This window comes from Bos indicus x Bos taurus, chromosome 5, assembly GCF_003369695.1.
Source record: "Bos indicus x Bos taurus breed Angus x Brahman F1 hybrid chromosome 5, Bos_hybrid_MaternalHap_v2.0, whole genome shotgun sequence".
Taxonomy (NCBI): domain Eukaryota; kingdom Metazoa; phylum Chordata; class Mammalia; order Artiodactyla; family Bovidae; genus Bos; species Bos indicus x Bos taurus.
In genome coordinates, this window is record NC_040080.1 from 71,563,531 (window position 1) to 71,577,024 (window position 13,494).

Consider the following 13,494-nt stretch of genomic DNA (forward strand, 5'->3'; position numbering starts at 1 on the left):
CACATGTGATTGTTCACAGCCTCCCAACCGTGAGAGGCACGAGATGTTCTAAACTTTCTAAATACAGATTCCTTTGAGCAGTTAGAAGATTATTAGTATAGTATAGTGGGTTGATTAGAAATTATATTGGTGAAGGGTTTTCATTTATTGGGCCAATGTCTGCTGCTAAGTTTCCATATCCCTTACCTACTGTGTCCCTGGGAGTGTATTGATTAATATAGTTGGTGTATAGGAATGTAAGTAGTAGCTTTAATGTTTGTGACCTTGGACCCTTGAGTTAATTCTTTTCTTGTTATAGCCCACCACATTTTTGCCCTATAGGAATGCAACTTTATCTAATGCTTTCAGAGGGTGGCGCCTGACTTTAGAATAATCACCTTTAGAGAAAAATAAGTTTTCTGAAGAAAGGGTCATAAAATGTTAACAGGCCTCCTGGCCAGAAGATGATGTAAATCACCTAAACTTTTGCATATGATAAGTTTGTAGGAAGAAAGCCTGGCTTCGATAAGGATCAAGGACTGCTGACCTTGCATGACTCTACCCCTCCCCCCATTATCCTCTATGCACAACTTAAGGTATAAAAACTACTTTGGAAAATAAAGTGCGGGCCTTGCTCACCGAAGCTTGGTCTCCCCATGTTGTTCTTTCTCTCACCTTCTGGCTGAATTCACATCTGGAGCATGGAGGCTCGCCAAGCCTACTAATTTTGCCTGGGCTTCTAAGATCTGACCGGGGAGGCCTTAGTGTCTCCTCTACTTCGGGAGAATGGGAGGACGCCTGCAAACTCCTTGTCTTGGAGTTTTATTGGTTTTCCGCGTAAACCAAGTTATTCAGCCTCTTTTCTCCACTGAATTTTTTCACTGAGCTATCCCTATTTAACCACTCTTTATATCTCTAATTAACACTTAATTAAGCTATTGTTTCCTGATCACCGACGTCGTCTCCCCTTCGAATTCCCTGGATCTACCGGAGCTGGACCCCGGCACAGTGAGCTTTGCAAATTAATGAAAAGAACCACAAAAAATGAGCACAATGTACAGACATTTTACATTGTCTAATACAAGAAAATAGTCTCCTACCTCAATAGGCATTTAAAAAATCAAATTAAAAGAACATTGAGAAACCACTTTTCACTTTTTAAGCCAGCTAAACAGCTAACATGATTAATAACCCATGTTGATGAGACTGCAATAAGTCAGGCTGTCTGCCACACTGGTAGCCAGGGTACCAATGGGTGCAATCTTTGCAGAAAGTAATTTGGGATTTTGGCAATTTGTTCCAAGAGCCTTATAAAAAGTTCAAGTTCATATCTTTTGACACGATAATTTTACCTCTAAGAAACTATTTTAACAAAATAATGAGAACTCACTGTTTGAAGATGACATGATCCTCTACATAGAACACCCTAAAGACTCCACCAGAAAATTACTAGAATTAATCAATGAATATAGTAAAGTTGCAGGATATAAAATCAACACACAGAAATCCCTTGCATTCCTATACACTAATAATGAGAAAACAGAAAGAGAAATTAAGGAAACAATTCCATTCACCATTGCAACGGAAAGAATAAAATACTTAGGAATATATCTACCTAAAGAAACTAAAGACCTATATATAGAAAACTATAAAACACTGGTGAAAGAAATCAAAGAGGACACTAATAGATGGAGAAATATACCATGTTCATGGATTGGAAGAATCAATATAGTGAAAATGAGTATACTACCCAAAGCAATTTATAGATTCAATGCAATCCCTATCAAGCTACCAAACGTATTCTTCACAGAGCTAGAACAAATAATTTCACAATTTGTATGGAAATACAAAAAACCTCAAATAGCCAAAGCGATCTTGAGAAAGAAGAATGGAACTGGAGGAATCAACCTTCCTGACTTCAGGCTCTACTACAAAGCCACAGTCATCAAGACAGTATGGTACTGGCACAAAGACAGAAATATAGATCAATGGAACAACATAGAAAGCCCAGAGATAAATCCATGCACATATGGACACCTTATCTTTGACAAAGGAGGCAAGAATATACAATGGATTAAAGACAATCTCTTTAACAAGTGGTGCTGGGAAATCTGGTCAACCACTTGTAAAAGAATGAAACTAGAGCACTTTCTAACACCATACACAAAAATAAACTCAAAATGGATTAACGATCTAAACCTAAGACCAGAAACTATAAAACTCCTAGAGGAGAACATAGGCAAAACACTCTCCAACATACATCACAGCAGGATCCTCTATGACCCACCTCCCAGAATATTGGAAATAAAAGCAAAAATAAACAAGTGGGACCTAATTAAACTTAAAAGCTTCTGCACAACAAAGGAAACTATAAGCAAGGTGAAAAGACAGCCTTCAGAATGGGAGAAAATAATAGCAAATGAAGCAACAGACAAACAACTAATCTCAAAAATCTACAAGCAACTCCTACAGCTCAATTTCAGAAAAATAAATGACCCAATCAAAAAATGGGCCAAAGAACTAAATAGACATTTTTCCAAAGAAGACATACAGATGGCTAACAAACACATGAAAAGATGCTCAACATCACTCATTATCAGAGAAATGCAAATCAAAACCACTATGAGGTACCATTTCACACCAGTCAGAATGGCTGCGATCCAAAAGTCTACAAATAATAAATGCTGGAGAGGGTGTGGAGAAAAGGGAACCCTCTTACACTGTTGGTGGGAATGCAAACTAGTACAGCCACTATGGAGAACAGTGTGGAGATTCCTTAAAAAACTGGAAATAGAACTGCCTTATGATCCAGCAATCCCACTGCTGGGCATACACACTGAGGAAACCAGAAGGGAAAGAGACACGTGTACCCCAGTGTTCATTGCAGCACTGTTTATAACAGCCAGGACATGGAAGGCAACCTAGATGCCCATCAACAGATGAATGGATAAGAAAGCTGTGGTACATATACACAATGGAGTATTACTCAGCCATTAAAAAGAATACATTTGAATCAGTTCTAATGAGGTGGATGAAACTGGAGCCTATTATACAGAGTGAAGTAAGCCAGAAAGAAAAACAGCAATACAGTATACTAATGCATATATATGGAATTTAGAAAGATGGTAACAGTAACCCTGTATACGAGACAGCAAGAGAGACACTGATGTATAGAACAGTCTTTTGGACTCTGTGGGAGAGGGAGAGGGTGGGATGATTTGGGAGAATGGCATTGAAATATGTATAATATCATATATGAAACGAGTCGCCAGTCCAGGTTCGATGCAGGATACTGGATGCTTGGGGCTGGTGCACTGGGACAACCCAGAGGGATGGTATGAGGAGGGAGGAGGGAGGAGGGTTCAGGATGGGGAACACATGTATACCTGTGGCAGATTCATTTTGATATATGGCAAAACCAATACAATATCATAAAGTTAAATAAAATAAAATTAAAAAATATATTTTTTTCAAAAAAAAAATAATGCAATGAACTTTAAGATTCTGCTACACATATTAATCCAACAAGTGTTTTTTGAATGCCCATTCTGTGCAGGGCCTTATATTGACAGTCGTGGTGTATTGACCATCTATTACTTTAAAAAAGAATGGTTACTGTGATATTTTTAGTATGCAAACCCTAAAAACAATCTACATAACATACAATAAGGGAACATAAATTATGGTATGTTCATAAAATAGAATATTATAAGCACATTAAGAACTTTCGGAAAAATCTGCAATGACATGGGAAAATGCTTATGGTAAAATGTTAAAAGCCAGAAAAACATCATGTAAAAACAATATATAATATTACTACAATTATGTAAAAAAAATAGACTCAAGGCAGAAGGAAATATTGGAACATGTTAACATAAGAGATCTCTGTATTTTTCTAAAAGTCATAAAACCTGGGCTCTAGTTTCAGCTCTGCCACTTACTACTAATATATGACTTTGGGAAAGTCAGTTAAACCTCACAAGCCTCGATTTTCTAATTTTTAAAATGGAGATGTAATTCAAGCCTTGACTCTCTCCCAGAACATGAATTAGATAATGTAAGAATTGGTGCTTTGTGAGCTGAAAAGTTCTAAATACCTAACTGCATACTATACTTTCTAAGCAAAGAAGGATGATTAGGTCTGAAAGACTGAACCCTTTTCTCCCACTTTTGCATTTCTCTTCTCTACTTCGAATTCCTATTTAATACAATGTTCATTTAGGGGAAATTTTTCTTGATTTATCCCATTCCCTCTCAATCACTTAGTTTGTATCTTTGCCACACTTATATGCATTACATTAATTAGCACTTGTTGGCCAAGTATATTTCATACAGTGACTTTCTTTTTTAATCTGGAATCATTTATGAACTGAATTTTTAGGAAATTCTAAAACTTCCATTTCTTCACGCCTATCCTAATCTTTTGTCCAAAGGAAATTGGGACATAACAACTGATTTGCCCTAAAATCAATAGCTGTCTTCAAGAAAACATCCTGTAATCTCTCTGATGGATGACATTTGGATCTAAAATAGTATTCCCACCACTATTATATTTTAAGCATAAACCTTTCTCTGAGGCAAAGACCACCCACCTGATGCCTTGTGAGGCACTGTTCCCAGAAGAGGGACATTGACAGTTGGGTCTGCCATGATGCCTTTATCCAAGGAGCGCAAGGACAGGAATTCATAGAAGTATTCTGCCTACAACAAAAGGCATTGACAATCAGTACCATGGAAACCACAGAGAGTGGGAAGGCACTTCTCAATTTATCATCCCTCTGATGGAATACTGACATTTTTCACCATCGGAATTCTGGAACACACGACACCTATAATATTGTATAGGCGTAACTCTCTCTTCTGGGTTTTAGAACTCTAGAATTAGACTGCTTGGAGAGAAGTGATTCTTCCAAAACATTAATAACACATATCCAAGATATTTACATGGTAGCCTTTTAGCTTAAAAGGATTGAGAAAAATGCTCTGAAGGAAATAGTTGATGTCAAAACAATCTTCAACTAGCCCTTATAAAATACATCTGTTTCTTGGGTCATTCTTTAATTCTTTTCAAATGTGAAGTGACTTTTTTGATCAGAATTTGGAAAGACATAATAAATAAGTGATAACAAAAGCAAAAACCTAAGTGCAAAAGAAGATATGAAAGTCCAAAATTTAATGATCTTGGTGTTAACATTTATTTTTCAGTATCATTTCCTTTGGAAGGTTTATATAATCTTGGTGTTAACATTTATTTTTCAGTATCATTTCCTTTGGAAGGTTTATATAACATCTCAATTTAATTATGGAGAGAAAAAGTCTAAAAATGTAAAAACCACCTCTGCAATATGACAATAAGCCATAAAACTTTACATTGTAAACATTTTCACTTTCCCACTGAATCTAGTTGAGAAGTTGATTCTTGTTACTTGAATGGCCACGAACTACTGATAGTAGTAATGTATAATCTCACTGTAGAGCTTTGATGCTTAACTGATTCTCATCTGGGTTATTAAAGGGACTTGTAATGGAAACAATGTGTTCTTGCTTAGGAATAAAGAACAATCAATAAATCATACAGATACCAAAATAAAAGTTAGGCAGACTAAGTGGTTCTGCAGTTATCTGCAGAGATATCCAGAATTTGGATTGGTTAATTAAGCTGATTACATAAACATGGGCTAGGAAGAGGTTTTAAAAATACAGCCTTTCTTACATGCAGTATAAAAAATTTACATGCATTATAAAATTTATTTTCCAACATGGAAGATATAAGAGATACATGGTAGACTGATACACCTTTCTGCTTTAAGTCACAATATCAATGTATTAGGCATTAAGAACTTCATGAGTAAAATAATGTAAAAGGTTAATCTTAGAAGGTAATCTGTAGGGATACTGTCACACCTGTCTCAAGCTGAAAAGCGCTTCAAGGTTTTACCAGGTCAAAAAGAGCACCTTCATTAACCAAAATTCCACTGCAACTGTTTCTTTGACTTGTGGCAATGGTTCCATAAGACCACTGTGAAGGGTTTCCTGGGTGGGTAAAAATGTTGTGTGAATTAATTTTACTAAATTCATTCATTAGGAGGGCCTTGAGGATAAAGAGTCATCAAGAGTTAATTCCTACCCTGTTTAAGGGAAGGCAGAGAATTGCAAGAAGTCTGATGAAAGGAGTATCATCAGGAAAGGTCATTCAATTGAATGAATCCCTTTGAAAGCAAGAACATTAATTATGTCCCTTCAAGAAAACCAATGATTATTAAAAGTGAGCTACATCTTAGATGGCATTTCATGAATTCAAGTGTTTTAAATGACTTCTACAAGCTGTACTTCCCTCTACACTTTACTAGATAATATTTATCATTTCACATTTTGTTCTAAAACATATCTTGGTTGGCATTATAAAGGATTTGGTGCTGTATGCCTTTATAGTTAGTAACTTTTGGTTATTTATATTACCAAATACAGTAATAATAACTAGCAACAATAAAACATCACTCACAAATGGCATACTACAAGCCAAGACTTACTCGAAATATTTGTATTTGTAGTACATTTAACATTGGAAAAGGGTTGAGTGAACAGAGTGCAAATATGTTGAAAATAAAACAATTCAGTTTTATTGAAAATAAAACAGTTTGAAGCTATATTGCTTCAAATACCGCATGTTATCATTTGTTGCTCCATAATTATACCTTTGAGCTTTATCACATTATACACTAAATCTATGTTTATGTGGATGATATATTTTAAAATTGCATTTATAAAAACAAATGTAATTTCAGCAAGTTTTAAAAATTATTTTTTGGGTTAATAAGAAAAAGGATGAAAGATGAGAGATGAAGATTAAAGAGAATGACTGCATAGGATTGATGATAACTGATTTTTTGCCTTTTCTCTCTCTCCCAAATTTTCTACATATGGTTCCATGCCTTTCATAGTGAAATAAACACACTAATTTAACAACAGACATAAATCATATACCCTGCTTTCAGTTCTGTGTGGCTGATGATAATCACCAGCTCTACTTGTATAAATCTCTGATCATAGACGAAATATTCTTCTTAGGCTTCTATTTAGCATGGCTGTGCTCAGGTAACAATGTATTCAAATCTCTTGCTCTTCTTCCTGAAACTGTGCTTCAAGAAAACAACACTCAGTATCTAAGCAGCTTCTAAATGTCTCTTTCAGAAGCTTTTGATGATGTTCACCCAATGTGGGACAGAAAGAATTTCACCCAGTCCAAAAACGTAACTTCCTAGAGCCTTTGGGTCTCCTGTTATTATCGTTTCATAACAAACAAACAAACACAACCTTTGCCAGTTTCTTTTTAATTTTTTTTTTAAATTATCATTTGGCATGCTTCAAGTCTTAGTTATGGCATGTGGGGTCTTCGTTGTATCCTGCAGGATCTTTCCCCGTGGCCTGTGGTCTCTCTTGTTGTGACGGGCAGGCTCAGTAGTCGCAGCACGTGGGATCTAGAACATACAGGCTCTGTAGTTGTGGCACACAGGCTTAGTTGCCCTGTGGTGTGTGGGATTTTAGTTCCCTGACCAGGGATTGAACCCGAGACCCCTGTATTGCAAGGCAGACTGCTAACCACTGGACTGCCAGGAAAGTCCCTCCTGTTGCTGTTTTTCAGTATGATCATGTAAGGTGGGTTGGGAAGCATGAATGTGCTATACTCAGTCCCAGAGAGTTTATAATTTGCGTTGGCATGACCTCACTGCAGGATGTAGCTGGGTTTAATGAACTCATCTGGCCAACCAATACTCTGATCTTATCAATCACAAATTTCACAGTAGGGTGACCCTTTGATTTCTCTGAGAATCAGTAAACATCATGGCTTTTCTGCTACAATTCTAAGACTGTATCACAAAGCAGGAACTGGTTAAAATGGCTTCTTCTTTGGATTTTATCAGCAAAAGACAGTTGCCAGAGAAACCCATTTTTATTTGTTTGGCTTTCTTTTTAGAGATATTGATGCTCTAATCTCTAAAATAAACAATTTTCTTCATATATGGTATATTTGTTTTTAAAAGAAGTTTATGTCCACTGCCTTCTTAAAAACTCTAAGTTGAAAATCACTTAGAAATTGACCAATTCTTTGTCTGATAGTGAAACAGACTTCTTTCAAAGTTTCACTGTCATTATAAAGCAATCTATCCAAACCACCAATACCATATAAATGTTTTTACAAATAAATCATCATCACCATGAAGTAGAGATGAAATAAATTCCTCATTTAAATTAAGGGCTTAAACACTCCTCTCAAAGTCATAGAGAATGGTTGATGAAATAAGTGATAGATTTATTAATGTTATAACTCCTAGATAGGACTTTCTGCTTTTACTTTATTTATAATATAATAACTATTCTTAGTCCCAAACTCTCTCCTGGAAAAACTTATTTGGGGGCAAATAAAACCTAAATTCTATGCCAAAGGGAACAGAGAGCTAGCTTTAAAGTTTGGGAACAAGTCTTACAAATTTCAGATTTATTACTAAGATAAAAGGAGCCCAGAGTATGAACTGTAATAGGGAGGTAGCATGCTGGAGAGCATAAAACCTCTATTAGGAAAAAGTACATTTTGTTACACTCAGTGACACTAGTGGAAACTCAGGTAGAGGTAACCAGGGTGCTTATTTAGGAATCACATGAAAAGATTGCCTTGTACTCAAACAAAGAATGGGTCTATTCAGAAGAATAATTCACTTCTAAATTAAGTTGCTGAGAAATCTTGCTGGCCTGGTTTGCCACACAGTAAATTTTCTTTTCATACAGAAGTATAAAAGACACCCAAATATTATCAAGGAAGGAGTGCTGGAGCCCATTTAACTTGCTTCCAAGCAACTTGGCTGAATATTCAGGTTGTTCCTTCCAGAAGAGATGAAGACATCATTTAAAATACAAATGGGACAACTCAGAAGGCCTTCACTCTGGCACTCTTTTTTGAGTAGACATAGAGAAAGGAAGCAGAGAATTGCATTAACCATTGGAGGGAATGGAGAGAATCCAGTATTTCTTTTTTACCTTTGAAGTTCTGAGTTTATGGTGTACACTTAATCTAATAAGCACAATAATTGCAGGAACCTCTGAGTTAAGAATCAAAGGTTCTTCATAAAACCATGGTTCTCAAACCCCTTTCAACTTCACGTATTATGATGTTGGCCTAAGCATTCACGGGAAAATACTAAAACAGTAAAGACATCGTATCTGCCCCCCCTAAAATTTTAAGTAATTCAAAAATATAGAATATAGTGCTGTAAAGTTTGCAATTTTACAAATAATTTTTGCTAAGTGTTTACTATACTCCAGTCACCGTTCATTTAATTCTCACAAAAACCTACTACTATTATAGCATTCAAGTATGTTCCGATTAGCCAGGCCCTGAGCGTGAGAATTACTAAAGGAATATAAAATAGCTCCTATACAGTATGTGAAAGGCAAGAAGAAATCTACTAAAATAAGAAAGGAAAATAGTTCAATGTTGAAGTTCCAAACAAAACGAATAAGCATGCCTAATGCTTCAAATAATCTGACGCCTGAATGTCTAGACCCCAAATTGCCAGATCTCGCATTCTTCCTCAGCATTCTTCTTGTCACCTCTCTGCAAAATTTCATCCTTCAAATTCACAACTCGTTGTCCCTGGATTCTGTGACAGTCTGCTGATTCTTCTCCCACATCTTGCTTTTCCTGCATTTCCTTATTAAGGCTCCTGTCAGCTCAAAATCTCGGAAAAATCATTAGGACCCAAGCCTCAGCTCTTCAATCTTTATATTCTGCCATAAAACTCCTGCACTTTCACAGACTGAACTTTTTGCTCCTGAGCAACGAGCTGCGCGGTGTGAATAGTTCACAGCACCTCATGGCCGTGCTTGTGCTCACAGAGCCTCATTCATCACCTGCCCAAAACAGCTTCCCCACCTGATTTCTTAATTTCTGTTGACAGAATTATTATTTTTTCATGACAAAGGTACTGAACCTCAGAGTTGTCATTTCTTGCCTCTTCCGATAGCCAGACACCAAAATCTTATCGTTTGTCTCTCCATAATCTCTTTTGAGTCTGTCTCTTCCATTCCCATTGCTTCCATCTTAACTCAGACTTTATTTCCTCAAGGTGGCATTACTGTAAAATTTCTGAAATATCCTCCCTCCCTGCCTCTTTAATGCCATAACAAAAACTAATGTATCTAACTGAAACATCACTTTTTTTTAACATCACTTTTTTATTAAAGTCGGAGAAGGCAATGGCACCCCACTCCAGTACTCTTGCCTGGAAAATCCCATGGATGGAGGAGCCTGGTAGGCTGCAGTCCATGGGGTCTCGAAGAGTCGGACACAACCGAGCGACTTCCCTTTCCCTTTTATTAAAGTATAATTTACAATATTGTGTTGTTTTCAGGTGTATCATATAGTGATTCAGTATTTTTGAAGATTATATTCCATAATAGGCTATTACAAGATAGTGGGTATAATTGTCAGTGCTATCCAGTATATCTTTGTTGCTCATCTATTTTATATAGACTAGTTTTATATTTCTTAATTCTATACTCCTAATTTTTCTTGGGGATGGTCTTGATCCCTGTCTCCTGTACACTGTCACGAACCTCCATCCATAGTTCATCAGGCATTCTATCAGATCTAGTCCCTTAAATCTATTTCTCACTTCCACCTTATAATCATAAGGGATTTGATTGAGATCATACCTGAATTATCTAGTGGTCTTCCCCACTTTCTTCAATTTAAGTCTGAATTTTGGCAATAAGGAGTTCATGATCTGACTATGCCAAAGCCTTTGACTGTGTGGATCACAATAAATTGTGGAAAATTCTGAAAGAGATGGGAATACCAGACCACCTGACCTGCCTCTTGAGAAACCTATATGCAGGTCAGGAAGGAACAGTTAGAACTGGACATGGAACAACAGAGTGGTTCCAAATAGGAAAAGGAGTATGTCAAGGCTGTATACTGTCACCCTGCTTATTTAACTTACATGCAGAGTACATCATGAGAAATGCTGGTCTGGAGGAAGCACAAGCTGGAATCAGGATTGCCAGGAGAAATATCAATAACCTCAGATATGCAGATGACACCACACTTTATGGCAGAAAGTAAAGAGCTAAAGAGCCTCTTGATGAAAGTGAAAGAGGAGAGTGAAAAAGTTGGCTTAAAACTCAACATTAAGAAAACTAAGATCATGGCATCTGGTCCCATCACTTCATGGCAAATAGATGTGGAAACAGTGGCTGACTTTATTTTTTGGGGCTCCAAAATCACTGCAGATGGTGACTGCAGCCATGAAATTAAAAGACGCTTACTCCTTGGAAGGAAAGTTATGACCAACCTAGACAGCATATTAAAAAGCAGAGACATTACTTTGCCAACAAAGGTCCATCTAGTCAAGGCTATGGTTTTTCCAGTGGTCATATATAGATGTGAGAGTTGGACTGTGAAGAAAGCTGAGCACAGAAGAATTGATGCTTTTGAACTGTGGTGTTGGAGAAGACTCTTGAGAGTCCCCTGGACTGTAAGGAGATCCAACCAGTCCATCCTAAAGGAAATCAGTCCTGGGTGTTCATTGGAAGGATTGATGCTGAAGCTCAAACTCCAATACTTTGGCCACCTGATGCGAAGAGCTGACTCATTTGAAAAGACCCTGATGTTGGGAAAGATTGCAGGCAGGAGGAGAAGGGGATGACAGAGGATGAGATGGCTGGATGGCATCACCGACTCAGTGGACATGAATTTGGGTAAACTCCGGGAGTTGGTGATGGACAGGGAGGCCTGGAGTGCTGCGGTTCATGGGGTTACAGGGAGTCAGACACAACTGAGCGACTGAACTGAACTGAACTGAAACTCCTAATTTGCCTTTCCCTAATCCCCTCTGCCTTTTAGTAATCACAAGTTTGTTTTCTCTATCTGTGAGTCTGTTTTGGTTTTGGACATAAATTTTCCCTGATGGCTCAGACGGTAAAGAATCCACATACAATACAGGAAACCCGAATTTGATCCCTGGGTTGGGAAGATCCTCTGGAGAAGGGAATGGCAACCCACCCCAGTATTCTTGCCTGGAGAATTCTATGGACAGAGGAGTCGAGGGCTACAGTCCACGGGGTCACAAAGAGTTAGACATGACTGAGTGATTAACACTTATTTGTGTTATTTTTTCAGACTCCACATATAAGTGGTATCATATAGCATTTTTCTTTTCTTCTCACTCACTTCACTAAGCATAATATTCTCTAGATCCATCCATGTTGCTGCAGATGGCAGTAGTTCTTTCTCTTTTATGGTGGAGTAATATTCCATTGTGTTAGTTGCTCAGTTGTGTCTGACTCTTTGTGACCCCCATGAACTGTAGCCTGCCAGGCTCCTCTGTCTGTGGAATTCTCCAGGCAAGAATACTGAGGTGGGTCAGCCATTGCCTTCTTCAGGGGATCTTCTTGACCCAGGGATCAAACCCGGGTCTCCTGCATTGCAGGCAGATTCTTTACCATCTGAGCCACCAAGGAAGCCCTGGATTTAGAAAAGGCAGAGGAACCAGAGATCAAGTTGTCAATATCTGTTGGATCTTAGAAAAAGCAAGGGAATTCCAGAAAAACATCTGCTTCATTGACTATACTAAAGCCTTTGACTATGTGGATCACAACAAACTGTGGAATACTCTTCCACTGGGAATACCAGACCACCTTACCTGTCTTCTGTGAAACCTGTATGCAAGTCAAGAAGCAACAGTTAGAACTGGACATGGAACAATGGACTGTTTCAAAATTGGGAAAGGAGTACATCAAGGCTGTATATTGTCATCCTGCTTATTTAACTTCTATACAGAGTACATCATGTGAAATGCCAGGCTGGATAAATCACAAGTTAGTATCAAAATTGCCAGAAGAAATATCAACAACCTAAGATATGCAGATGATACCACTCTAATGGCAGAAAGTGAAGAGGAACTAAAAAGCTGTTGTTGAAGGTGAAAGAGGAGAATGAAAACCTGGCTTAAAACTCAACATTCAAAAAACAAAGATTATGGAATCTGGTCCCATCACTTCACAGTAAACAGATAGGGAAAAATGGAAACAGTGACACACTTTATTTTCTTGGGCTCCAAAATCACTGTGGACAGAGACAGCAGCCAGGAAATTAAAAGATGCTTGCTCCTTGGAAAAAAAGCTAAGACAAACCTAGAGAGTGTATTAAAAAGCAGAGACATCATTTTGCCAACAAAGGTCTGTATAGTCAAAGCTACAGTTTTACCAGTAGTGTGGTACAGATGTGAGGGTCAGACCATAAGGAAGGCTGAGCACTAAAGAAGTGATGCTTTCAAACCGTGGTGCTGGAGAAGACTCTTGATAGCAAGAGTCCCTTGGATAGCAAGGAGATCAAACCAGTCAATCCTAAAGGAAATCAATCCTGAATATTCATTGGAAGGACTGATGCTAAAGCTAAAGTTCCAATACTTTGGCCTCATTATGAGAAGAGCAGATTCACTGGAAAGGAGCTTGATGCTG

The 13,494-nt window shown here is 37.6% G+C and overlaps 1 protein-coding gene across 1 annotated transcript in view; it reads right to left on the reverse strand.

The window, feature by feature from the left end:
• The window catches only part of WIF1 (WNT inhibitory factor 1), a 92,270-nt gene that overhangs the window by 31,003 nt on the left and 47,773 nt on the right, over nucleotides 1-13,494 (reverse strand). The window contains exon 3 of the mRNA XM_027542447.1: nucleotides 4,572-4,680. Coding sequence (XP_027398248.1) covers nucleotides 4,572-4,680 — 109 coding nt within the window. The remainder of the gene's footprint in view (nucleotides 1-4,571; nucleotides 4,681-13,494) is intronic.